The sequence below is a fragment of the Lithobates pipiens genome, unplaced genomic scaffold, assembly GCF_037356315.1.
Source record: "Lithobates pipiens isolate NorthernLeopardFrog02 unplaced genomic scaffold, aLitPip1_a1.2 Scaffold_8, whole genome shotgun sequence".
Classification (NCBI taxonomy): domain Eukaryota; kingdom Metazoa; phylum Chordata; class Amphibia; order Anura; family Ranidae; genus Lithobates; species Lithobates pipiens.
In genome coordinates, this window is record NW_027507903.1 from 615,764,216 (window position 1) to 615,791,948 (window position 27,733).

General features: G+C 43.0%; 1 protein-coding gene across 1 annotated transcript; it reads left to right on the forward strand.

Moving 5' to 3' along the window:
• Positions 1-3,456: 3,456 nt before the first annotated feature.
• Positions 3,457-26,089, forward strand: LOC143961403 (uncharacterized). Its single transcript, XM_077470673.1, has 8 exons — positions 3,457-3,715; positions 9,967-10,029; positions 11,669-11,740; positions 11,825-11,913; positions 18,930-18,984; positions 20,175-20,331; positions 23,607-23,804; positions 25,780-26,089. The coding sequence occupies exons 1-8, from the start codon at positions 3,701-3,703 to the stop codon at positions 25,866-25,868; spliced, it is 738 nt and encodes a 245-aa protein (XP_077326799.1). The 5' UTR covers positions 3,457-3,700; the 3' UTR covers positions 25,869-26,089.
• Positions 26,090-27,733: the final 1,644 nt, after the last annotated feature.

Below are 27,733 nucleotides of genomic sequence, written 5' to 3' on the forward strand. Positions count from 1 at the left end.
TATAAGTTAAGTTTTGAAATCCTTTTTTTTGGATATCCTCCCCTCGCCTTCTGGCTTGGGACTGGGTGGTACTAACATGCGGATTGGATACGGTGGTTGTCACTCCTTCAGACACAGGGTACAGCCCATTGTTGTTTGTTTGGGTGTCAATTACGATCGTTGGCCAATCAGATGCCGCTTAATCTGGGGTTTTTTCCTATTTGAGTTGTGGGACGTAGTAGCGTGACACCGCCGCTGAAGACGTCAATGACGAAACGCGTTCGACGGAGTTACGCCTATTACGTCAGTTCCGTTCGTTGGAGCGCAGTTGGAGTGCAAGCCGTAGCTGCGTATCCACCGAGCGGCTTCCACGTTCAGATTAATTTTCGCGCTAGAAGGGCTCTATCCCTGGGGGACTTACAAACACTGGAGTGACCATATGCAACAGGTTATATCCTGGGACATTGTTTTTAAGTGGTTTTTGCACTCTTAGTCCTTTGTGCTTCTTTGGGATAAAGTGCCATTAGCGTATGGTTTAATATCTTTCTCTCAGCTTGGTTCTAGGATTTTCTATCTGTTTTCCTGGAACGTTACCATTCATTTATATATGGGGGCTGAGTGATTTTTTAGTGGACTGTGTTTCCATATCTTGTCTCAACATATGAGATTTGTTTTTTTTCGTTTTTTATTTTTATGTTTTTATTGGTATATATTTTTGTGGCAATAAATTGATTTTTTTATACAAATCACACTATGGAGGCTACAATTTTTTTCTTATGAGGATATATGAAATCTCCCCCTGGTTGCGTTTGAGGAGCTGGACATCAGCAGGGATTGAGAAAACTCTCTCTGGATGCGATTGAGAAGCTGGATATCGGCAGACTTTGATTTCAAGGCGAATTACCCCTGCAGGGGTGTATTCTTCTGGTGAGTGGGGTACCTTGTGGGGGAACACAGAAGTCACGTTGAAGATTGCACAAGAAGCACTAAAGTCACATTTGAACTTTTTGTAATTGCACCATTGAAGATTTTTTTGGATAATTGGACACTATTTTTGCATTTTTAGTCATTATGGATTGTTTATTTAATTTGGGGGCTAATTGACTTTTTTGATTTTTTTTGCTTTTTTATATATTTTTTTTTGTTTTTTTGTTTTTTCACTCGCACTTTTTTGATATAATTTCTTTATATATATATATATATATATATATATATATATATATATATATATATATATATATATATTTTTTTTATATATATGTTTATACTAGCATTTCGTACTTACAGCTTGTATATTTAGGGTTTGAACTTTAATTTCATTAAGCACATTTATATACGCCTCCTACTGGGAATTTGTACATCTTGGCGATAATGCGATTTTAGGCAAAATTTTTTTTATATATATATATATATATATGTCTATATTAGCATTTTGCACTTATAGCTTGTATATCTAGGATTATAATTTCACTAGCACTTTTATACATGCCTCTTACTGGGAATTTGCTTATTTAACTATATCTTGGCGATAATGCGATTTTAGGGAATATTGCTTTTAGCGATACATACACAGATACAAATCTTTTGTTTTTTATTTGTTGTTGTTTGGCCTTTGGTTCTTTCCTTTTTCCTTCGTTTATTGGATCTATCTGTCAATCTCAGGAATTAATCTCCAGTAGGAATATTGCTGTTTTTTGGGACATCTGAGTAGCTTGTAATTTAAAAATTGCTTAATAGCAGCATTTTTTTGGGTTATACCCTTTTTATTATATATATATTTTTTAGGATGAATACATGATTTATTCGGGATTATATATTTTACATATACCAACCTTACTCTATAGGGTGTGGTTGATATACATTAGACCATCTTTGTGACTGTAATAGATTCTAGTAGGAACTGTCTTTTGCCGTTTTTCTTGATCCTGATAGAAATAATTAGGATCTTATAGGATTTAAGGAATCCCGGTAGAAGGATTTGTCTTCACTCTATCTTGTAAAGAGTTTTATTTGTAGGTAGCGCCAATTACCCTGGTTACCATATTGTTCTATTTTTTGGAGGAAACACCTATTGGAGTTTCTTTCCTTGTGGGTGGCAGCAACCTAATGATATAATTAGTATTTGGCTGTAGCCACTGTTATTGCTATCCTTTCTGATTCTCAACCCCCACCGTTGTTGAGCGCGGTTTTCTTCAATTTTATACCTACTTTTTTTTCCTCCTGGGGCTGCTTACGGTGCAGGTGTCAGTGCTGTATATCACGGTGCTGGTGTCAGGGCTTTGTCACGCTGCTAATGTCAGAGTGATCTGACACAGCACCATGATAGAGAGCACTGACATCAGCAGCGTGACATAAAGCACTGACACCAGCACCGTGATATACAGCACTGACACCTGCACCATGATAGAGTGATCGGACACCAGCACCATGATAGAGAGCACTGACAGCAGCGTGACATACAGCACTGACACCAGCACCGTGACATACAGCACTGACACCAGCACCGTGATATACAGCAATGACACCAGCACCATGATAGAGAGCACTGACAGCAGCGTGACATACAGCAATGACACCTGCACCGTGATAGAGTGATCTGACACCAGCACCATGATAGAGCACTATCACGGTGCAGCTGTCATTGCTGTATGTCGCGCTGCTGATGTCAGTGCTCTTTATCACGGTGCTGGTGTCAGATCACTCTATCATGGTGCAGGTGTCATTGCTGTATGTCACGCTGCTGGTGATCATCTCCTGCACCCTCTTCTTTGCCTACCCTGACCTTCCCTCTCCTCCATTGCCTTCATGCGCTCCACAGTCCTGAATTGTCACAATTTCACATATAAAAAAAATGCTTGTAGTTGTCGATCCCAGATTCACCTCATACATGTGTTATGTCATTGGCCATGTGGTGGGACTATGTTTGCACCGCTAGTAATTATTTTGTGGCTGCAAATTTGACCTGTAGGTTTGCAAAGTTCGCCTCCCATTGAAGTCAATGGGGCCCGCCGCAAACGTTATGGTTCGTGAACTATCGGCTGCGTTCATGAAACGTCCCGTCAGAAGTTCGTCCATCACTATTGCTGCACTCCAGGATGGGGGTATTGTAGCAATAAATTTAGTAAATTTTATGTGTAACTATCTTCATATATGAATAAAAACCATTGGCAAGGTTTTATGGTTTGTCCCAACCCCCACTAACTGACTTTTGCTGGACACCTTGGCATGTACGTAAAGAGAAAAATATAATTAAAAGGACATGCAAGAAAAATGTATAAAGACATGCAATAGGAAAATTCCTACATTGAGTATGATCGTTACATGTTACCAGACTACTATATTGGAGATAAGGGTCTGCTAGGTCCTTTAATCCCTCTCTGCCTATGATTTGATTACATCGGATGATTTTCTTCAAGGGTTCGTCTGTTCCTCTGGTTAGTTCATTTCTGTACAGATTCTATACATCTTGGCTAGCTGGCATTGTATTTCTCCATGTGGAAACCTTTTGTCGCCTGTCGTTCCGTTGTCCCTGTCACTAGCTCTGGTGTGGAAGGGGGGAGTTCTGCAGACAGGGAGGGGCTGCAGGCAGAGCAGCTGCAGAGAGAAGAATGGAAGCAGCAGGCACCGCTATATCAATGGATAGATGGACAGAGACAATCAGATTGTGGTAATACAGAAAGGTCTCGCCTGAGTCCCTGTGACCATCGATGGTGACGTCACCATGAAGAGCTATAAAGTGAGTGTCCTGTGCATGTTGTTTTCTACTATATTATTACAACAATGAGGACGTTGGCTCGAATCACTAAGCTGTAACCCTCAAATTGTTCACCTTGCAGGCCATTATGTTCAGCCCTTACTACTGGAGGTAATGGTCGTTCTGCGTTAGGGCAACAGCAGAGGCACTGACAGCACATGTTGATGCCCCTGCCTAATGTGGCCTGTGCTGCCAAAGGGAACCTAGAGTATAAATATGGGAGCTGCCATTACCCTTCCTGTACAGTAGGTTTTCTGCTTTGCAGTGGAAGCAATTTTTGGTGTTTCCATCCTATTCCTCTTCTGGTGATCTCCCACCAGCTTTCTTGGTGGCCAAGGATCACCACCAGGACGAATAAAGAAGGGTCAATCTCTCCAGCAGGGATGCAGACAGCAATAAAGAACTAATTTGCATAAAAAGCCAGCATGCCACATGGGTGAATGTCAAAAATAGCTTAGTGGGGTTCCATTGTAAAGTGGAAAAGAGACATTTCCATCGATGGTTCAGGGGCCTCCTCCACTTTCTCAAAATAATAGCCTGGGAAAGAACTTGAGGTGACAGGTGTCCACCGAGGATCCAAAGTGGCAGTAAAAAAACAAAACAATTTCCTCTAAATGAAAAATGCTTTCAGAAATAGAATTGCAAATTTATTTTTATCAATTAGCAAAATAGCAAGTAAATGAAGAGAAGAGATCTAATCAATATTTAATGTGTCCACCCCTTGCCTTCAAACCAGCATCAATTCTTCTAGGTAAATCTGCACACGGTTTTTGAAGGAACTCGGCAGGTTGGTTGTTACAAACATCTTGGAGAACTAACCACACATCTTCTCTGGATGTTGGCTGCATGATGATGAAATCAGGGCTTGGTGGAGGCCAAGCCATCGCTTCCAGGACTCCTTGTTCTTTACTCTGAAGATAGGTCTTAATGACGTTGGTTCATGGGGTAGTTGTTATGCCGCACAATAAATTCGGGGCCAAGCACATGCCTCTCTGATATAGCATGATGGATAAGTATCTGCCTTTATTTCCCAGCATTGGAGACACCATTGATCCTGACCAAATCTCCACCAATGTTTTTACAGTAGCCCACAGACACTCATTGTACTCCCTCCAGCCCTTCACCAACAAACTGCCTCCTGCTGCAGCCAAATATATGACATTTTGATTCACCCACTTCCTATGTTTTTGTGCATAGTTGAGTCACTTAGCCTTATCTACAGGTATGGCTTTTTGGCCGCAATTCTTCCACGAAGACCACTTCTGGCCAGACTTCTCTGGAACATTAGATGGGTGTATCTGAGTCCCACTGGTTTCCTCCAGTTCTGCACTGATGGTACTGCTGGACATCTTCTGACGTTGAAGGGAAGTAAGCATGATTTGCCGTTCATCTGCTGCACCGCTGCGGATGAACCACCGCGTCTACGCTCCTCGTTGCTCTTTTCTTTGTGCCTCTTCAGAAGAAGAACACATCTTGAAACCCCAGTCTGCTTTCAAATCTTTGGCTGGGAGAGACCTTGCTGGTGAAGTATAACCCCCTTGTGTCTTGTTGCTGTGCTTGGTCTTGACATGGTGTCTGATCTGTGACAAGAAACTGTCTTCCACAACCTCAACTTAGTAGCAGAGTTTGGCTGTTCCCCACACAGTGCGTGAGTAGAGGAGAGCCAATAAGCGGCTCTCCTGAAAGAGGGGGGGGGGGGGGATCTACACTGATAATCAGTGCAGCCTCATCAGTGATGCCTGTCACAGCCTCCTCATCAGTGTCACCTATCCATGCCCATTAGTGCTGCATATCAGTACTGCCTATTTGTACCACATTACTTCAAGGTCCCCAGGCATACACCTTACAAAGAGTATTGTTTCCTTAAATTCAGGTCCCATAATCCGAAATTCAGTCCTCTCCAAAAGCCTCTGTCCCCGCTAGGTCTTTCACAGTACCTATCAGTGCCCGTCAGTGCACCCTCATCCGTGCACATCAGTGACCGTCAATTTAGCCTCATCAGTGACCCTCAGTGCATCCTCATCAGCGCAGGTTCATCAGTACCCATAAGTGAAGGAGAAAAATTACTTATTTACAAAATTTTGGAACAGAAACTAAAACTTTTTTTTTATTTTTTTTTTAATTTTTGGTCTTTTTTCATTTGTTTACCAAAAAAACAAAACAAAAAAAAACAGTAGTGATAAAATACCACCAAAAAAAAAAAAAAAATTATAAAAATGTAGTTTGGGTACAGTGCTGCATGACCGCGCAGTTGTCATTCATAGTGTGACAGCGCTGAAAGCTTAAAATTGGCCTGGGCAGCAAGGAGGTATAAGTGGTTAAGTTCACTTACACATGCATATAAGCTTTAACCAGTTGCTTACCGGGTACCTAAACCCCCTTCCTGCCCAGGCCAATTTTCAGCCTTTCAGCGCTGTCGCTCTTTGACAATTGCGCGGTCATGCAGCGCTGTACTCAAAAAATTTTTATCATTTTTTTTTTTCACACAAATAGAGCTTTCTTTTGGTGGCATTTGATCACTCCTGTTTTTTTTTTTTTTTTTGTTTTTTGCTACAAAAACTAAAGACTGAAAATTTTGAGAAAAAAAACAAAACGGTTGCATAGTTTGTTATAAAATTTTGAAAACAGGTACATTTTTCTCCTTCATTGATGTGCGCTGATGAGGCGGCACTGTTGTACAATGATGGGTGGCACTGATGGGTAGTGGTAAATGACACTGATAGGTGGCACTGGTAATCACCTGTAGGTGGCACTGCATAGCAGCAATGCCTCTCCCTGTTTGGGATTGATGTCCCTCTGTCAGAAGCCACTAATCAGCTTTTTTATTTCCCCCAACCTTCTGTTTACATCACGTGATCAGCTGTCATTGGCTGACAGCTGATCAGGTGGTAAGGGAGAACGTTTATTGATGACCTCCCGGCAATTAGGGCCGGTGATGTAGCTGTCATTGGGCTATAGGGCAGGTGGGAGGAGGTTAAAGCAGTACGAAACTCCTCAGCGTTTTTTTTAGTTTGACACTGCGCATGATAAAATAAACCTTCCCCGGTAAACTATTTGTTTAAACCTCTTACCTGCTCTCTCAGTGCTGCTTCCCTGAACTTCCAGTCTTCACAGGAAAGAGTCAGCGGTGGACAGTGCAGTCTGAAGCCAGTCTGTGAGCTTGGAGAAGTGAGTTGGGGAGTAGCAGAGGAAAATCTCATCACCCTTGGCTATAGGGCTTTGTGTTTTTATTGGTGCACACAGTGTAGGGAGACACAATTTATTTATTTTTTCTTGCTAGAAGATTACTTAGAACCCTCAAACATCGGCCACTTTATTAGGTACACCTGTTCAATTGCTTGGTAACACATATTGCTGATCGGCCAATCACATGGCAGCAACTCATCAGACATCCAGATCTGGTGAAGACGACTTGCTGAAGTTCAAACCGAGCATCAGAATGGGGAAGAAAGGGGATTTAAGCGTCTTTGAATGTGGCATGGTTGTTGGTGCCAGACGAGCTGGTCTGAGTATTTCAAAAACTTCTGATCTACTGGGATTTTCACACACAACCATCTCTCGGGTTTAGAATGGTCCAAAAAAGAGAAAATATCCAGTGAGCGGTAGTTGTGTGGAGGAAAAGGCCTTGCTGCTGAGGTCAAAGGAGAATGGGCAGACTGGTTCCAGGTGATAGAAAGGCAACAGGAACTCAAATAACCACTTGTTACATCCAAGGTATGCAGAATACATCTCTGAATACACAACACATCAAACCTTGAAGCTGATGGGCTACAGCAGCAGAAGACCACACCGGGTGCCACTCCTGTTAGCTAAGAACAGCAATCTGAAGCTACAATTTGCACAGGCTTTCATTATTATTTTTTTGGATCAACTTTATTGCTATCCCAAGGACTGAAAACATCCCTTGTGATAACATGGGCTGTGATAAATCCTTTTTAACCACTTCAATACCGGGCACTTTTACCCCCTTCCTGCCCAGGCCAATTTTCAGAGCTGTCGCACTTTGAATGAAAATTGCGCGGTCATGCTACGCTGTACCCAAACTACTTTTTTTATCATTTGTTTTGAGACAGATAAAGCTTTCTTTTGGTGGTATTTAATCACCACTGAGTTTTTATCTTTTTGCTAAACAAATGAAAAAAGGGAGGTTTTCTTCATTTCTGTTATAAATAAGTAATTTTTCGCCTTTACTTATAGGCACTGATGAGACGGCACTGGTGGGCATTGCTAATGGGAAACACTGGGCATCACTGAGCATTACTGCTGGGCATCGCTAATGGGCACTGATGGGCATCACTGCTGGACATCGCTAATGGGCACTGATGGGCATCGCTAATGGGCACTGATGGGCATCACTGGGCATCGCTAATAGGCACTGATGGGCATCCTGGTAGGCATCGCTAATGGGCATTGATGGGTATCACTGATGGGCATTACTAATGGACACTGGGGGTATCACTGGTGGGCATCGCTAATGGGCACTGATGAGCATCACTGGTGGGCATTGCTAATGCGCGCTGGTGGGCATCACTAATGGGTATCACTGGTTGCCATTGTTAATGGACACTGGTGGGCAGCACTGATGGGCATCACTGGTGGGCACCAGTGAGCAGCACTGTAGGGTATTGACAGGCATACAAATGTAGACAACCTCCCCTGTGAGGAAAGCTGCTTATCGGCTCTCTTCTTTTCTCCTTTCCTCTCCTCTTCTCTCTTCTCCTTTCCTCTCCTCTCTTTTCCTCTCCTCTCTTTTCCTCTCCTCTCTTTTCCTCTCTTCGCCTTTAATCTCCTCTTCTTCTCTCTTCTCCTTTCCTCTTCTCTCCTCTGCTTTCCTCTCCTCTCTCCTCTGCTTTTCTCTTCTCTCTCCTCTGCTTTCCTCTCTTCTCCTTTCTCCTCCTGTCCTCTCTTCGCCTTTAATCTCCTCTCCTTTCCTCTTTTCTCTCCTCTATTCTCCCCTTCTCTCTTCTCCTTTCCTCTGCTCTCCTCTCTTTTCCTCTCCTCTCTTCTCCTTTCCTCTCCTGTCCTCTCTTCGCCTTTAATCTCCTTTCCTCTTCTCTCCTCTATTCTCCCCTTCTCTCTTCTATTTTCTTCTCTTCTCCTCTCTTCTCCTTTCCTCTTCTCCTTTCTTCTCCTCTCTTCTCCTTTTCCTCTCCTCTCTTCTCCTTTTCCTCTCCTCTCTTCTCCTTTCCTCTCCTCTCTTCTCCTTTCCTCTCCTCTCTTCTCCTTTCCTCTCCTCTCCTGTCATCTCTTCTCCTCTCCTCTCATGCTGTCAGTGTGAGGAGAGGAAAGCCGATAACCGGCATTTCCTATTTACACTGTGATTGGACACAGCTGATCACATGGTAAAGAGCCCACGTCATTGGCCCTTTACTGAGATGGGTGATGGGGTGTGTCCGAGATCAGACCACAGATCGGTGCCCATCGAGCGCCCATTCTGCAGGTCATCATATGCCGTCCAGTGGACGGGTGTTCTCCTCACACTTCTTCCATCGGCATCCATTACTTTATCAGTCCAAATACATAATATGGATGTGTTTTTAGTGAGTCAGCTGACTCAGACTTGCACTGTGTAAAGGAGGCAGTAAAGCAAAATCATTGTGTTGCAATACAAAGCAGAAAACAGAGCATGCCTGAAAAAATAAAAAATAGCTCTTATGTAAATTAAATATTACAAACTATTCAAAGTAACATAACTTTTAAAATAATAACACTTTTCAATTGTTTATCTAAAAACAAATGTGAAAATGTTATATATGGTATATACAATATAAATACATACATATATATATATATATATATATATATATATATATATATTTTTTTTTTTTTTATTATTATTTTTTATCTATATATCTATGGACCCAGCTGAAAATTACTGACACGTTTTGAAAAATAAGGATCCTTATCCCAGTGTTTTTAGCTTTGTGAATAAAAAATAAATAAATAAATATATGAAAGTGTCAGTTATTTTCAGCTGGGTCCAATGAGATTTGAAAATGACAGTGATGAGCACAGGCTGAAGATAACGATCCTTATCCTTGTGTACAGCTTTGTGAATTGAGTCTAATGTGTGGTGATGGGACACCAAATGTGTCTGGCTGTGGGAAGGCTCAGACATTGAGCTCTGTCCAAATCTTTTTATTTTACTCCAGTATTTTGGTTTGCTTAGTATCTATGGATATTATGTGTATAATTTCAATATTCTCAAATAATATATGTTTGTGCTGCTGTAGGATGAGGAAAAGCAGAAACTGGACCAGTTCCTATCAGACCTGGCCCTTCTCGGATCCCTACAGGTAAAGCGTTACCTCTTTTTTCTTTTTTTAATATGTACCACACTGGTCAATATAATGAGAATGTTTAGTGTTTCTTTTTTTAATGTTTTTGGAAAAAAAAAAATCTATTTACTCAGTTAATTATAAAATACTGTACATTGATATTTGTTGTTTTATTTCCAGCCTGCAGGTGGAGCTGTAGGCTCCTTTACACGTGTTTACCTTTCTATTCTTAGCTGCTCTGTTGAGAAAAAAATTGTTTACAGACCTTTTCCACTACAGAGGCGAATTTAGAATTTTTCACACACGCTAGAAATGACTTTAAACGCCGAAAGAATTTTGTATTTTCTGAAAGCAGAAGCATTGGAGAATAAAGTAGTGGCAGTTGGAAGTTTTTATGTTTGATAAATAGCTGTGCAAGTATCATGCAAACACATATTTTGCAGGAACAAATACACTAAAATGAATTTCAGTGCAAACAAACACAAGATTATACAGGCATACCCCACTTTTAAGTACACAATGGGGTTTATTTACTAAAGCTGGAAGGTGCAAAATCAGGCTCACTTCTCCATAGAAACCAATGAGCTTCTAACCCCAGCTTGTTCAGTTAAGCTTTGGTAAGAAAACCTGGAAGCTCATTGGTTTCTATGCAGAAGTGACCCTGATTTTGCATTTTCCAGGTTTAGTAAACAAACCCCATTGTGTACTTAAAAGTGGGGTATGCCTGTACCCAGTTTTTGCTAAAATCTAAAAGGTTGGGTCAAGTATATAGATACCAAACATGCCATGTCTTAAAATTGCACGTCCTTGTGAAATCACAAACGCTACACTAAGAAAAACACCTAAATATACACATAACTGAATGAGTCAGAAGAAGAGATCACCAGCCTTGCTTTGCTATCCCGGCTTTATTTAGGTGCATCTGTATTGAGTTTCAATTGGAGAGATAGTTTGAAAGCAGACAGCTTCTGCTATACTGTCTCTTTTATAAACCTATAATGCTATATGTACATTTTATGCTATAGATGCACCCTGCACAAAATGTTATATGTACAATAAACATTTTATAGTCTTTTTTTTTTAATGTATATATTTGTAAACATGAGTATAAAAATGTAAAACTTAGGATGTATGATAAAACTGAGTTTCCCTTTAAATCTCTTTGGACTCGGTGCTTCCCCCTTCTGGTCTCTACTGGCAGTATTTTAGTGTTAGTGATTTTGTTGGTGTTTTATTATCTGCCTTTTCCACAATCTCTGCGTCAATCAACTTTATAGGGTTCTCTTGCTCTTCGCTTCTGCTGGTGGATGTCAGTCCTCACCAATGCAGAGATCATTGCTTTCTGCAACAGTATACTGTGAATGAAGGGCGCCTTGGTGATGCACCCTTAGGGATGGGACATGACACCCTGCACTCACAGTAATTCCTTCATCTTCTGGGTTAAGTGATACTCGGTATCATTCAACCTGGAAGAATGAGGACATCTAGTGGGGAGGGGACAGGTAGTGAGGGGGGAGAGCCACGGATTGAAGGTAAGTATTGCAGCCTGAGCTTTGGGGGGGGGGGGGTTGTTACTGTCTGGAGAACTATTTTTAGTAATGAAAAATGTATAATGGAGTTTGGCTTTAACTATAATGTCTTCATTATTGTTGATCAGGGGTTCCGATACTTCCAGCCTTGGCTGAGGGGGAGGGAGGAGATTCTGCTCACTGTGGTGAATGATGACTTGGTGAGTACCGATATCTGATAATGATCAGTCCTCTGTAAACATGAGTCTGGTTTCTCACTGTTTTTTCATTGTCTTGTCTCCTAGGGCTACCCGTTTCTCCGCTCTCCAGGGTCCCTCGGCAGTGACGCCAGCGGACACCTGCCCACTTACAGCAGTGGCCAATCCACACCCCGGTATTTATATATCATTTTAAATATAATGTCTTTACATAGCATCCTGACCCAACCTAAAGCTGGCCATGAATGTAGTCATTTGATAAAATGGTCTTACTATCAATCCCATTTTCCGTTGATATTGCAAAGCAATAATGAAGAAAATAAATGGTGGTTTTGATCAGTGTTGGTCATCTTACTTTAAAAAAGTAATTAGTTAAGTTACAAATTACTTCTCCCAAAAAGTAATTGCGTTAGTAACTCAGTTACTACATTGGAAAAGTAATTAGTTACTCAGCAAAGTAACTGTGACTTTTTTTTTAATATTCTAAGGGGCGGGCCTACTATTACTGTAAGCAAGGGGCGCGTTCCCCCCTGCACGTCTATTTCCCCCCCCCACACACATATATCTGTTCCCCCTCTGTACCCCACTACACGTCTGTCATCCCCCCACAAACATATATCTGTTTCCCCTCTGTACATCTGCCCCCCCCCCCCCAAACTCACGGATCGGATCTTTCCTCGGATCAGAGTCACAGATCGGATCATTTTAATAATATAATTTGCAAAAACCTGTGAAAATTACACCACCATATAGTCCCCACTGTAATATCCACATCATCTCCCCCACTATAATGGATATCTCCCCCACTATAATGGACATCTCCCCCACTGTAATATCCACATAATCTTCCCCACTGTAATATCCACATCATCTCCCCCACTGTAATATCCACATCATCTCCCCCACTGTAATATTGTGGCTGGGTACGGCTAAGCATGGCTGGGTATGGCAGAGTATGGCTGGGTATTACAGAGTATTGGCAGGGAATTGCAGAATATTTGCAGGATATGGAGGGATGGCTATGACTACAATTGTCACAGAGCAGCACTGTGGGCACTACAGATGCAGCCTACAGTGCTGCTGCCATCCAATCTCTCCCCTCCACTGTACAGATTTATACACAGAGGGGAGAGAGGAACCGGTGTCATCATGACGCCAGTTTGTTTACAAGTGATAACTCCATCATTTGACGGAGCAATCACATTGTAAACGGGTGCGCTCCTAGTGGCGGTAGATGTAATTGCGGTAACACCTCCCAAGTAATGGGAACGGTGTTTCCATGAGGGGAAGAGTAATCAGTTAGATTACTCGTTACCCTCTAAAGTAACGGCGTTAAGTAACGCTGTTTACTTTAACGCCGTTAGTTACATCACTGGTTTTGATCAACCACAAAAATCTAAATTTGACCTTTTTATATTGATTTATTTATTACAGAGACTTACATAGTGCCTGTGTAGACAATTTAGACTTGCATTTACATACAGTATATAGGGGTTGGGTAACATTATGGAAATACCAGGTAAAATAATGAAATTCTTACCTAATATGGTGCTGGACCACCTTTGGCATCCAAGACGGGCTGAATTCTCCTGGGAATTGCCAAATATAAGTCTTGGATGGTGGATAATGTATTCTGATACCACTCGTGCAAAAATCACTCCAGTACTAGCAGAGATGCTGGAGGTAGAAAATTGGCCCGGACCTTGTTCTCCAAAATTGACCATAGTTTGCTCTATGATATTGAGGTCTGATGACCGCGGTGCCCAGGGAAGGTGCGAGACTTCATCTGCATGCTCGTTAAACCACGATTTGAAAACACCAGCTGTGTGAATCGGAGCATTATGGTTTTAGTAAATGGTTCTTCTGGAAACAATGCACGGGGTGTGCTTGGTCAGCCAAAATTTGTACATAGCCGATAGTAGTGACGCTACCTTTAAAGGTGATGAGGGGGCCTGCAGGATACCAAGATATGGCTGCCCAAAGCATGATTGAGAAACCACCATGCTTTACTGTTGGCACAAGACAGTCCTGGTCGTAAGCTTAGGACAATGCTCGCCACACGTTTTGGCAATTGCAGCTCGCCTATGAATTTTTTGCTTATGGAGTTCCCTCCACCCAGTTTTTGTGGACACAGGCTTTGGAAGAATGAGACTGAACTCTGCAGTTACTTTTGCATCAGTTGCTTTCTTATTCCGGGTCACAATCCTGTGCAATGTCCTTTTGTCTCTTTCGGTCAGCTTACAGTGCCTTGAAATTTTCCACATGTTACAACCAGAAAATGTAAATGCATTTTATTGGGATTTTATGTGATAAACCAACACAAAGTGGCACATAATTGTGAAGTGGAAGGCAAATGATAAATGGTTTTCAAGATTTTTTACAAATAAATATGAGGTGTGCATTTGTATTCAGTGCCCTTTACTCTGATACCCCTAACTAAAATCTAGTGGAACCAATTGCCTTCAGAAGTCACCTAATTAGTAAATAGAGTCCATCTGTGTGTAATTTTATCTCAGTTTAAATACAGCTGTTCCGTGAAGCCCTCTGAGGTTTGTTAGAGAACCTTAGTGAACAAACAGCATCACGAAGGCCAAGGAACACACCAGACAGGTCAGAGATAAAGTTGTAGAAAAGTTTTTAAAGCGGGGTTAGGTTATTAAAAAATATCCCAAGCTTTGAACATCTCACGGAGCACTATTCAATCCATCATCTGAAAATGGAAAGAGTATGGCACAACTTCAAACCTACCAATACGTGGCTGTCCACCTAAACTGACAGGCCGAGCAAGGAGAGAATTAATCGGAGAAGCAGCCAAGAGGTCCATGGTAACTCTGGAGGAGCTGCAGAGATCCACAGCTCAGGTGTGAGAATCTGTCCCAACTGGTCAGCTCAGTGCTTTGTGCACTCCACAAATCTGGCCTTAATGGAAGAGTGGCAAGAAAAAAGCCATTGTTGAAAGAAAGCCAAAATAATTCACATTTTGCAGTTTGCAAGAAGCCATGTGAGGAACATGTGAAAGAAGGTGCTCTGGTCAGATGAGACCAAAATTGAACTTTTTGGCCTAAAAGCAAAACGCTATGTGTGGCGGCAAACTAACACTGCACATCACCCTGAACACACCATCCCCACTGTGAAACATGGTGGTGGCAGCATCATGTTGTAGGAATGTTTTTTTTTTTTTTGGCAGGGACAGGGAAGCTGGTCAGAGTTGATGGGAAGATGGATGGAGCCAAATACAGGGCAATCTTAGAAGATCTAGATGTGCATAGCTGGTAGAGACATTCCCAAAAAGACTTGCAGCTGTAATTGCAGTGAAAGGAGGTTCTACAAAGTATTGACTCGGGGGGGGGGGGGGGGGGGGGGGGGAATACAAATGTACCCCACACTTTTCACATATTTATTTGTAAAAAAAATGTGAAAACCATTTATCATTTTCCTTCCACTTCACAATTATGTGCCACTTTGTGTTGGTCTATCACATAAAATCCGTTTAGGTTTTTGGTTGTAACATGACAAAATGTGGAAATTTTCAAGGCGGATAAATACTTTTTCAAGGAACTGTATGGTTATCAGATGACATTTTCCCGGAAACTGCATATGCTGTCATAGTCTTTGATACAAATAAAATGGCAACTTCAGTCACAGAGGCACCATCTAAGCGGGCAACAACTATTTGCCCTCTTTAAAGCTCAGTAAGATCTGACATGGCTCCTTGAAGCGCATGCAGTGAATGGTGAAAGTGAGGCTTCCCACCTGTTATCTTGGTGTCTCATCACACAGCTGAAGCTAAACAATGTTACATCACTTATGCATTCAGAGCAAAACATATCATCACTTTCTGACTTAAAAAAAATGGGAGCACTACATGATTTGTGTCTATCCCCTGTATATTGCACATTCACATCAGTCCCTGCCCTCAAGGAGCTTACAATCTAAGGTCCCTAACTCACATTCAACCCTTGCAGGGCGGCCTTGACTTGTTGGCCTTACCAGTTACCTCCTCTTGGCCTGCTCTTCCACATCTAGGGGTTCCCAGGGTTGATGCCCAACGACTTGAACGCTGACACAAATAAAGTCCTTTTGAAAGGTTTTATTTTGCAGTAATAACCTCCAATAACACAATCTCTCGTGGGAACAGAGGGCACGGGTGAAGAACTCAGGCACCTTGAACTGCAGGTCTAGCAAAGTCTCTAATTCCACCCAGAGAGTAGCCACTCACAGCTGGGTACTTCAAGGCTGAACAGATCTCTAGCCAGAGATCATGGCAGTCAGTACGTCGACTCAAATACTTGAAACAATCCTATGAACGTGTACAAGTTGTATCTGAGGGTGAACAGGAACCTTTTTGCTCAGTACCTGGAATGTTCTCTGTCTCCTCAATGGTACTGGAAAAACGTGAATTCGTCAATGTCCTTCCCAACTCAGTAACCAGGCACTTCTCAGGATGCCACTTGCCGGCCCTCCTCCGAAGAGTCCTTCCCCGGTCACTTCCGCAAGCTGCGGCGCCTCTCCGAGCCGAGAGCACACCTGGACATCTTGACTCCTCCCCCAGTTACTGCGCCTCGGACCAGCAGGTTCCGAGACGCGGGAACAGACAGATCCCTACCCCAGACCAGGCAGGTCTATTAGGGGCCTCTGACAGGAACATGTTGCGGGATGTCGAACACCCTGTGACCGGGACCCCTCACAGGGCTACCCCAGTCCTGGAACCAGAACAGACCACATGGGCCTCACAAACTCCCACACATCTTAAGTACCCCTTCCCAGACTCCCCAGCGGGGCCTGGTACTCCCACTGATTGGTTCTGAGAAGGTTGCTACTCAAAACGTCCAACCAGGCCTGGTTCTGGCCTGTCATGTGCACCTCACTGCTCACATGACCAGGAAGAACTTTCGACACAGCCTGGCCAGACTGATGTCAAGGTCAACCTATGAAATTAACCCTCAGAACCCCTACTTATTTCCGAACGGCTCCAAACCATTCCAAGTTTCACTGGCGCCCCCACACCTCTGGCCAAATACAGTACTGCACACCCCATTAGCTTGGATTCTGCTTGCTTTGCGAACCGAGTCAGGATTAAAAAAAAAAGGTTGCTCGTCTTTCAAGAGCCTCGTTAACCGCGTTACTCGTTAACCAAGGTTCCACTGTATGTTCAATCTTCATAATGTGTATCTGCTTGTATAGTGGTGCTGAGATATATATATATATATATATATATATATATATATATATATATATAAATATTTAGGAATTCTGGTAACCAGTACAATGTGAGGGTATAATTTTTACTCATCAATATCACATAAAATGATTGAATATGGATAAATGTGTTATGCCCTGTACGTCTGATTTTTTTCCGATGGATTTTGGCCGAAACTTGTGTTGCAAACACACGGTCGCACAAAGTTGTCTGAAAATCTGATCGTTCAGAACGAGGTGACGTCAAATACGTACGTCGGGACTATAAACGGGCCAGTAGCTAATAGCTTTCATCTCTTAGTTTATTCTGAGCATGCGTGCCACTTTGTCCATCGGAATTGTCTACATACGATCGGAATTTATGCGATCGGTTTTTCTTTGTCGGAAAATTTTAGATCCTGCTCTCAAACTTTGTGCGTCGGAAATTCCGACGTAAAAAGTTCGATGGAGCCCCCACACGGTCGGATTTTCCGACAACATGATCCGATCGCACATTCTCTGTCGGAAAATCTGACCGTGTGTATGGTGCATTACTCTTGTAGATACTATGAGTACTTATTCATTTAGGTAAAAACACATGGTATATTGATATACTTATGTAGACATGGTCATGATATATATGTATGTTATTCACAACCATGATTGGTATACTTTTAAAATATTTCTGAGTAAGGAAAAAATCTGATATTTCTTTGAGTGGTTTAACATGGACTTTGGCCAGTCTGACTGACTATTTAGCCAGTTTAGCTGGATAAACAACTCTTGGAGTCTTCACAATAGTCTCTGTCCACAGACAGGGTTTTCATCTGGAGAACAATCAGTCAAGTGTTTAAATTATCGACTCATCTTAGTGGTATCAGGTCTTTTTATCTAACAAACCAAAAATGTAAATATCTTTGGTTCTTTGGTTTCTAGCTTTGCAAATATTTTGTTTATAGTGTTTAAGCATGGGTGATTTATTAAAAGTTGGGAAACAGCTGAAGTCATTGTCACCCTTGATTCACCATCTCACATGGGGCTCATGACATATAAAAATTATAAATATATTATTATTTCTTCTCAAAAGGTCTAACAGCGCACATGTGCTGCCGGCAGGTCACTTCTGCTGTGATTACTGGATGTCCGCAGGCACCTATTGATCAACAGGTCGAGAAAAAGAATGAAGCCCTGTCTATGTAAACAAAGCAGAGCTATGTTCAGACAGAGGGAGGTATTGGATTTTGTGTCCCTGCAAAGCAGGGAATAAAATCCATGACTTTCCTTAGTAAAAGCAGCCCACATAGTACACAAACACTGGTTAGGCACACATTTAACCCTTTGATGTTTAACTCCTTCCCAGCCAGTGTCATTAGTACAGTGACAGTGCATATTTTTAGCACTGATCACTGTATTAGTGTCACTGGTCCCCACAAAGTGTAAAAAGTGTCAGTTAGTGTCAGAATGTCTGCTGCAATATTGCAGTCCCGCTATAAGTCGCTCATCGCCACCATTACCAGTATAAAAAAAAAATCCAGAATACATCCCATAGTTTGTAAACACTATAACTTTTGCACAAACCAATTAATATACCCTTATTGGGATTTTTTTGTTTACCAAATATATGTGGCAGAATACATATTGGCCTAAACTGATGAAGAAATTCAATTTTTTTTTATTTTATTGGATACAGTATGTTTTATAGCAGAAAGTAAAAAAAAATTGTTTTTTTTCCTTTCAAAACTGTCATTTTTTTTTTATTTATAGCGCAAAAAATAAAAGATGCAGTGGTGACCAAAAGAAAGCTCTATTTGTGTGAAAAAAAATAATGATATAAATCGTATTTGGGTACAGTGTCGCATGACCGTGCAATTGTCAGTTAAAACAACACAGTGCCGTATCACAAAAAATGTGGGGGGTAAATCTGGTCAAGTGGTGAAATTATTCATTTTTTGACTTATATACACATTAAGACATGTAGTACAATCCTAATAAATGTATTTTTTCCCTTTGACAGAGCATCTGCCTTGCTGCCCCCTGCGTCACCATGTGAAAGAGAAATTGCTATTCCGGTAAGAATTTTCTATAAATACCATTCTTTTTCCAAACTTTAAGGCTGGGTTCACACCGCTGCGGCTGGGAGACCCGGATGTGATCCGCACCGCAATGCAGTGCAAATCACATCCGATCTCTGTGCGATGCGAGTTCAGCCATACAGATAGTATGGCTGAATTCGCGCCGCACCCGCCGCAAACTCGCACGGGACCCTTTTTTTGGTCCGCAGCAGAATCGGATCGCATGGGTGTTCACACCATGTAATCCGATTCCTGTCCGAGTTTGCAGATCGAACTGCGATATGCGAACTGATCTGGGGGTGTCATTAACATTCCACTGACGCTCCCAGCAGTCCACATAGGGCAGTGTGAACTGCCGGTGGGAGGCATGCGATGCGGGAAAACGCTGCGGATTTGCGGCATTCCCGCATCGCTCCAGTGTGAACCCAGCCTAAAGCAGGATTCTAGTAAACAATAGTAAGATAAAAATGAATAGCTCATTAATGACAAAACCAGCTTTTGCTACAACCACCTTCGGTCCAGAGATTTCCTCCCACAGTACTTTTTTTCTGCCACTAGATGTCCTCAGTTTGATGGTCACCATCATTTAACCCACAATCTCAGCCCAGGCTTTTCTGGAACCATCCCGCTTGTAACTGCGCAGTGAAAGGAGAAGCAGCACAGTGATGAGCCCAGCTCTCTGTCACTCTGCTCCCTTCTCCTATTAGCATGCTTCCTGTTAGCACACAAACTGATTGGCACCTTGTGTGAAAAACATCAAGGGGTGTGAATACTTTTTCAAGGCACTGTAACTCTGTTCAGTCGGTTCTGTGATCCAGACAGCACAGCCAAATCCTAGTCCCTGTAGACAGCACTGCTGTTCATCAATACCTGCCCCCAGCCTGTGTCTGGACATTGAAGGAGTAGCAGCACACTGTTAAGGTCATCCCTGTGCTCTCACTCCTGTAAGAACATTCACAGTGTTAGACTGAAATTGTTAAGCAAATGAATAGAGCCTGGACTGTCTCATTGAATACCGCTGTGCAGGGGGTTACAGGAAATTGACCCCAGCACCCCAGACCCCAGAGTGCGATATTAATAGAAGGGCTATCATAAAGCTGAACTTCGGGTTTAAAAAACAAAAAAAATATGACCCTTGCAATTTTCTCTACTTTCCTTTTTTATTTTAGCTCTCTTTTTTTAAATAGGAAACACACTGCACTCTGTTCTTATTGGCTGCCTACGCCAAGTATGGTCGCCCATACGTTTGGGTCCGGTCCAATCACCAACGATTTAGCGGGACGGAGCTCTGCGATAGGGACTCGCCTCTGACGCTGCCGTGCTACTCAGAGTGGGACGCCAAGGGTGAGGACATCCATGAGGGACCAATGAGATATTGCCAGCATGTGTAATCTATAATTCAACAGACCTTTCACAGTGCTTCTCAGAGACCGCCCCCCCTAGCTTTACAAATGAAAAAAAATTCTCTGCAACCGTAAATATTTATATCAATACATCACCCTCTTGTACCTCTGTACATACAATGCTCCCTCAACCACTTAAGGACCGGACGGATTTGCCCCCTTAATGACCAGGAAATTTTTTGCGATACGGCACTGCACCGCTTTAACTGACAATTGCGCGGTGGTGCGAACGCTGTACCCAAACAAAATTGGTGTCCTTTTTTTCCCACAAATAGAGCTTTCTTTCGGTGGTATTTTTATCACCTCTGCGGTTTTTATTTTTTGCGTTATAAACAAAAATAGAGCGACAATTTTGGAAAAAAAACCCAATATTTTTTACTTTTTGCTATAATAAATATAGCCAAATAAAAAAAAAAATAATAATTTCTTCCTCAGTTCAGGCCAATATGTATTCTTCTACATATTTTTGGTAAAAAAGAAATTAGCAATAAGTGTATATTAATTGGTTTGCGCAAAAGTTATAGCGCCTACAAAATAGGGGATAGATTTATGGCATTTTTATTATTTTTTCTTTTATTTACTAGTAATGGCAGTGATCTTCGATTTTTAGAGGGACTGCGACATTGCGGCGGACAGATCGGACACTTTTGACACATTTTTTGGACCATTGACATTTATACAGAGATCAGTGCTATAAAAATGCACTGATTACTGTATAAATGTCACGCGCAGTGAAGGGGTTAACACTAAGGGGCGATCAAGGGGTTAAATGTGTTCCCTGGGAGGTGTAGGGGGAGTGTACTGACTAGAGGAGGAGAGAAATGGCTGTTCCTAATCACTAGGAACAGAATATACGTCTCTACTCCTCTGTCAGAATTGGGATCTGTTTACAATGACAGATCCCCATTCTTGCTCTCAGTGGAGCGATGGCGGGTGGCCAGTGGACACCGTGGCCGCTGGGCACGCGCATCGGCTCCAGTGTCTGAATGCGCACTCACGCATCCCCTAGAACTCTTGACGCGACCGACGTACAATGACGGCGATTTACCCAGGAGGGCCAACCTGCCACAGTACAACTGCAGCGGTTGGTCTTAAAGCGTTTAAGCAACGTTATCAAAAGTCTTAGGCCACTTTTGCACACCTTAAGTCTCATCGCAGCTTAATAATTCAGGCTCTATAGAATCTCAGTTTTCTGATACCTACAATATGGGAGCCTTTATTGAAAATATTACCTCTCGAATGCCCACCAAGCCTGTGTCACTTGGATCAGCATGTGGATAGACCTGATTGGCTTGTCAGGTTCTAGTAGACTTCAACAAAATGGCGTCTGTCTGCACACAGACGCTGACTCCCTGTTGCATAAATGTGAATGAGATGGTTAAAAGAGTTTCAGATCCTGTTCTCCCATCTGTAGAGAACTCCTGAGGTGCGTTTCGTCCTTTCCGGGGCTTAATTGTAGAGGCGATCTGCAGCAAGGACCGCTGGTGATTACATAGCATCATAAACCACAACCGATCTGTCCAGATTCTGTTCATTTATGGCTTATGATGCTACATTATTATTATAATTATAATACAGGATTTATATAGCACCAACAGTTTGTGCAGCGCTTTACAACAGTATTGCAGACAGTACAGTTACAATACAATCAATACAGGAGGAATCAGAGGGCCCTGCTAGTTAGAGCTTACAATCTAGGATTGAGGGTTAAGTGATACCAAAGTATAATAACTGTGAGGGATGAGCTGATGAAAAAAATAAAAGAACAATTGTTAGGTGGAGGCAGTGTAGGCTTCTCCGAAGAGAAAAGTTTTCAGGGATCGCCTAAAAGTAAATAGATTTGGAGATAGTCTGACAGATTGGGGTAGGGAATTCCAGAGGATGGGAGAGGCTCGGGAGAAGTCCTGGAGGTGAATATGGGAGGTGATGAGGAAGCTAGAGAGCAGGAGGTCCTGGGAGGAACAAAGAGGACAATTAGGTTGGTATTTTGAGACCAGGTATTGATGTAGCCGGGGGCAGAGTTGTGGATGGCTTTGTAACTTATTGTTAGTATTTTTAATTTAATTTGTTGGGTGAGTGGCAGCCAATGGAGGGATTGTCAGAGAGGGGTAGCAGACACTGAATGGTGGGTAAGGTGGATGAGTCTGGCAGCAGCATTTATGATGGACTGAAGGGGGGATAGCCAATGAGCACCCTGGCATGTGGGGATGGGTGGATGGTTGTGCCGTTGCTCTTGATAGAGAAGTCAGGGGAAGAGGCACGTGGGGGAGGAAATATTATGTGCTCGGTTTTGGACAAGTTAAGTTTGAGGAGGTGGTGTGACATCCACAGATATGTCTCTAAAGCCCCATACACACATCAGATTTTCTGCTGATTTTTTCCTTAAGATTTACCAAAACCATATAATATGAGGTCAAACCTTAGGAGTTTCAATTTGTATGCAATAAGGCAGGCCATTCCACTACATGGTTTTCGTCAATCTGAAGACAAAAATCTGCAGAAAATCTGATAGTGTGTATGGGGCTTTAGTAAGTTAGTGACGCTTAACCTATATAGTCACCAGTGGTCCTCTCTGCAGATTGCCTCTATGATAAGCCATGAAAAGGGCGTAGCGAGTCTGAAAGGCCAAGATAGGACCACTCCACTGCCATATCCATATGTATGATATAAGGTGAAAGAATAAAAAAGAGGGAAAAACTTTTTTGGTAGGACGTTAAAGGCAGATGGGACACTAGATAGTATAAAATCAAACTGTTTTTATTTATACACAGTCAACTATTGAAACAAAGGCATGTATAACACGTGCATTATTAAAATCATGTGCATAAATGCATCTAATAATAGCAAAAATTATACATCAAATCACTGCAATAGTGTTCCAGATAACTAAGAAATAAATGGGTCCTTGTGCATGAACGCATTTCGCTTTCTGCTTCCTCAGGACAGTATAAAATCTAAATTTTTTATTTGTACACAATCTAACATCTGAAAAGTTCTCTACAGGTGGAGAACAGGAACTAAAGCCATCTTTTACATTTTTCGTTAATATTTATGCAACAGAGAGTTGGTTTCTGTGATCAATCTGAAATGTGTATTTCATTAGCGCTCTTGGAAAATGCAAAACCTGGTCAATGTAGTACAAAAAAAAAAAAAAAAGTGGACCATTGCACTTCTCATGAACAAAATAAATAGTTTTGGCTCCATTTTATTCATTAGATGTTGGCGTGTGGCACGTGATATGGGATGTCGTCGGCACATGTGTGACTCCACCCCCGAGGAACCCTCTCGCTGTGGATTTTACATATTTGAAGTCTCTTCCACTTCCAGAACGATCTTTATCATCGGGAGCCCTGGTCAGCTTTTTCCAATCACTACTCTTGCAAGAGCCAAGAGGGACACCGCTGTACACCTACGGTATGTTCTCCCTGCTCTGCCTTCAGGTGCTATCTTTCTATAAAGACTCTTTGTACCACCTCCAAGGAGTGGAGGGATTCTGGTCAGCCCCGGGTAAGAGGAGACACTGAAACTGTGCCAAAAAGATCATCTCTTTATTAAATGCTTTACAGAGGCCAGATAGAGAACCCTTTCTTCCAGCAGTGTACACATCATTGCTGCATTTAAAGTTAAAGCAGCAGCATAATTAATGCACACCCCTGTTGGTATATTCTTCCAACATATAGATGATTAATGGCTTTTTTAAAATCATGGATACAGTGCAAAAGGGTGCTCCTCAAATTGCCATTGTTCCATCAGATTCGGCAACCCCGTCAGATGATGGTGACGGAAGTGACGTTCCAACAATATTTGCTTACTGTGCATACACAATGCGTTCTGGCATGGCCGCTATGCGTTTCAATAGGTTTCCTAATCTGACAGAAGATGAAGATGGTGTTGCGTCAGATTTTTGCAACCCGTCAGATTTCGTAACGGAAGTGATGTTACCAGCAAAAATTGCTTACTGCACATGCGCAATGTATTCCAGCATATGGCCGCTATGCGTTACAATATGTTTCCTATTCTGATGGAACACGAAGGCGGCAGCGGATATCACTTTCTTAACCAGGGCTGGCCCAAGATATTGTGCTTCCCGGGTCCAAAAATTGAATTTTGCTCCCCCCCACCAAAAAAAAAATCATGCCCACCAAAAGACCCCCACATCCATTATTTTACATCATGATGATTAAAATTAAATTGATCAGGAAGACATATTTACATGCAACAGCACCTTATCTATAGGAGTGCAGAGGGGGTTGATGGAGGCACAGGAGTTTAGGGGGGGGTTGATGGAGGCAAAGGCGTGCAGGGGGGTCGATGGAGGCACAGGAGTGCAGGGGGGGTCGATGGAGGCACAGGAGTGCAGGGAGGGGGGTCAATGAAGGCAAAGGAGTGCAAGGGGGCTCAATGGAGGCACAGAAGTGCAATGGGGCTCAATGGTGGCACAGGAGTGCAGGGGGGTTTATAGAGGCACAGGAGTGAAGAGGGGGTTGATGGAGGCACAGGTATGCGGGAGGGGGGTCGATGGAGGCACAGGAGTGTGCGGGGCGATCGATAGAGGCACAGGAGTGCGGAAGGTGTCAATGGAGGCACAGCTGTTCAGGGGGGTCGATGGAGACAAAGGAGTGCAGGGGGGTCAATGGAAGCACAGGAGTGCAGGGAGGTCGATGGCGGGGGGTCGATGGAGGCACAGGAGTGCAGGGAGGGGTCGATGGAGGCACAGGAGTGCAGGGAGGGGTCGATGGAGGCACAGGAGTGCAAGAGGGGTTGATGGAGGCACAGGAGTGCAGGGGGGGTTGTGGAGGCACAGAAGTGAGGGGGGGTTGATGGAGGCACAGGAGTGCAGGGGGGTCAATGGAGGCACAGGAGTGCAGGGGGGTCAATGGAGGCACAGGAGTGCAGGGGGGTCAATGGAGGCACAGGAGTGCAGGGGGGTCAATGGAGGCACAGGAGTGCAGGGGGGTAGATGGAGGCACAGGAGTGAAGGGGGGGTCGATTGAGGCACAGGAGTGCAGGGGGGGGTCGATGGAGTGCAGCATTCAATCGAGGCGCAGGAGTGCAGGGGTACCTGGAGGTAAAGAATTGCATTTGATCTCTGGAGGCACAGTATTGCAGGGGGGTTCCTGAGGACACAAGAGTTCATAAGTTAGGGCTGAGCAATGCTCCGTGGGGGTGGGGGGGCGGGAACTCAAAGGTAGGAGGAGCTGGGGGTAGGGAATCTGAGAAGAGGAGGATCGGGGCTGCTCTGTGCAAACCCATTACACAGAGCAGATAAGTATAACCTGTTTAGTCTGGTAAAAAGCATCAGTGGGGACAAAGTGGTGTGGAAATGTCTAAGTTGAAAGTTGAAGAGCTTTCTAAAGGTCAAGCAATGTTTTACCTTTTGCCTTTTCAGTTTTGGAGGACCTACTGGACCTCACGCGGCTCCACGCACTGACTCTCCAGGATCTTAAAGAGCAGAATCTCATCAAAAATCTCCTCTGAAATCGACTCTATGCCAACCGGGCTGGAAAGCCTGCTGCTGCGTCCTTAACAACAGATGACTCATCAGCCGCCAGCGAGCTTCCCCACTGCCAACTGAAATGTAAAGAAAAAAGGCCGGCAACTAAAAATTCTGTAAAAAAAAAACAGCATGGGTTCCCCCAAAATCCATATGAGACCCTTATCCGAGCATGCAACTCGGCAGGCTAGCAAATTGGGGGGGGGGGGGGCGGGAGTGAACCATATCACGATTATGATAAGCTCCCTGCCTACCGACCCCCACAACTACCACCCAGGGTTGTGGGGAAGAGGCCCTTGACCCCATCAACACAGGGACAAGGTGCTTTGAGACGCCCTTGCCTCAAAGCACCTTATCACCATGTTGATGGGGTCAATGACCTCTTCCCCATAACCCTGGGTGGTAGTTGGGGGGGTCTGTGGGCGAGGATATTATCGGAATCTGGAATCCCCCTTTAACAAGGGGGCCCTCAGATCCCAGCCCTCCCCCCTCAATGTAAATGAGTAAGTGTAAAAAGTGAGTACAGACACAACACGAGTATTTGAAAAGATCTTTATTAAAAAATCGAATTAATAAAAGACAATGTCCCCCCCGTGTAGATCCATCCTCAATCACGATGCCCGCCACCGGACCCGAAAAAGGGAGGCTCCCGCTATCTGCTTGCTCCGCCGCCTGACATTTCTTAAATAACTAAGGGGCAGAGTTACCTGACGACATCATTGGGTGACCCCCGCCCCCTCGCGATGTCATGCCTCGGTCGATGACATCAGAAAAAGGCGGGGGCCACTCGATGACGAGTTTCAGTTTTTGGATCGTTCCGAAAATGTGGAACTCATTATAAAATGAATATACAGAACTCTACTATTTCATTCGGAGATTCGGAGATTCGGATACATCTGAATCTTCGAATCACCAAAAATGATTTCGGATTTATATTCAGACCAAAATGAATTGCACGTGTCTAATGCCAGAACAAAGAAAGCTCCATCCTTCTGGAGAAAAATGCATCTGAAAGCATTGCAGGATGTCTTGTCAAAAATGAGAAGCTGAAAAGGAATAAAATAGTGTCAGAAGGTCCTCCACCCCTTACTTTCTGGTCATGGTCATGTGAAAGGAGTACCTGGGGAATACGCAGGGTAGTTTCATAGTTAGTAAGGTTGAATAAAGACACCAGTCCATCCAGTGAGTGTCTACAATTGCCCCTGTACATTGCACACTCACATCGGTCCCTACCCTGAAAGAGCCTACATTCCAAGGTCCCCATTCATATACTAGGGCCAATTTTGGACAGAAGCCAATTAACCTACCTAAATGTCTTTGGATTGTGGGAGGAAGCTGGAGTACCCGGGGAAACCCACACAGGCACAGGGAGACTATGCAAACTCCAGGCGGGTAGTGTCGTGGTTGGGATTCGAACCAGTGACCCTTCTTACTGCTAGGTGAGAGTGCTAACCACTACACCACTGTGCCGGTACTTTTTTGTTCTTTTATTAGAATATCACACAGGATGATGACTAAATTAATGATACATAAAGTTGACATCATAGGTCACTGTAACATCTCTCCAAAATGGAAGGAACCCAAGACTTACCCAATCACATTTTATGGACCTCAAAACCCTGATCTCTCTATCCTATGTCAACTTTCTTATCCTTTTTTTTAAATAATGTATTGTACCAATAATACTGTAATAAAATGAATAAATAACAATCTTGTCCTTGTTTTTGAAGGCCTTTAAATAAAAGGAAAGCAGTTTTTAGTAAATAAAAGTCTTGCATGTCAGGCATGGGAAGATTCCTAATTTGGAAATCTTATAAGTAATATATTGGTTTTGTAAATTTACAGTGAG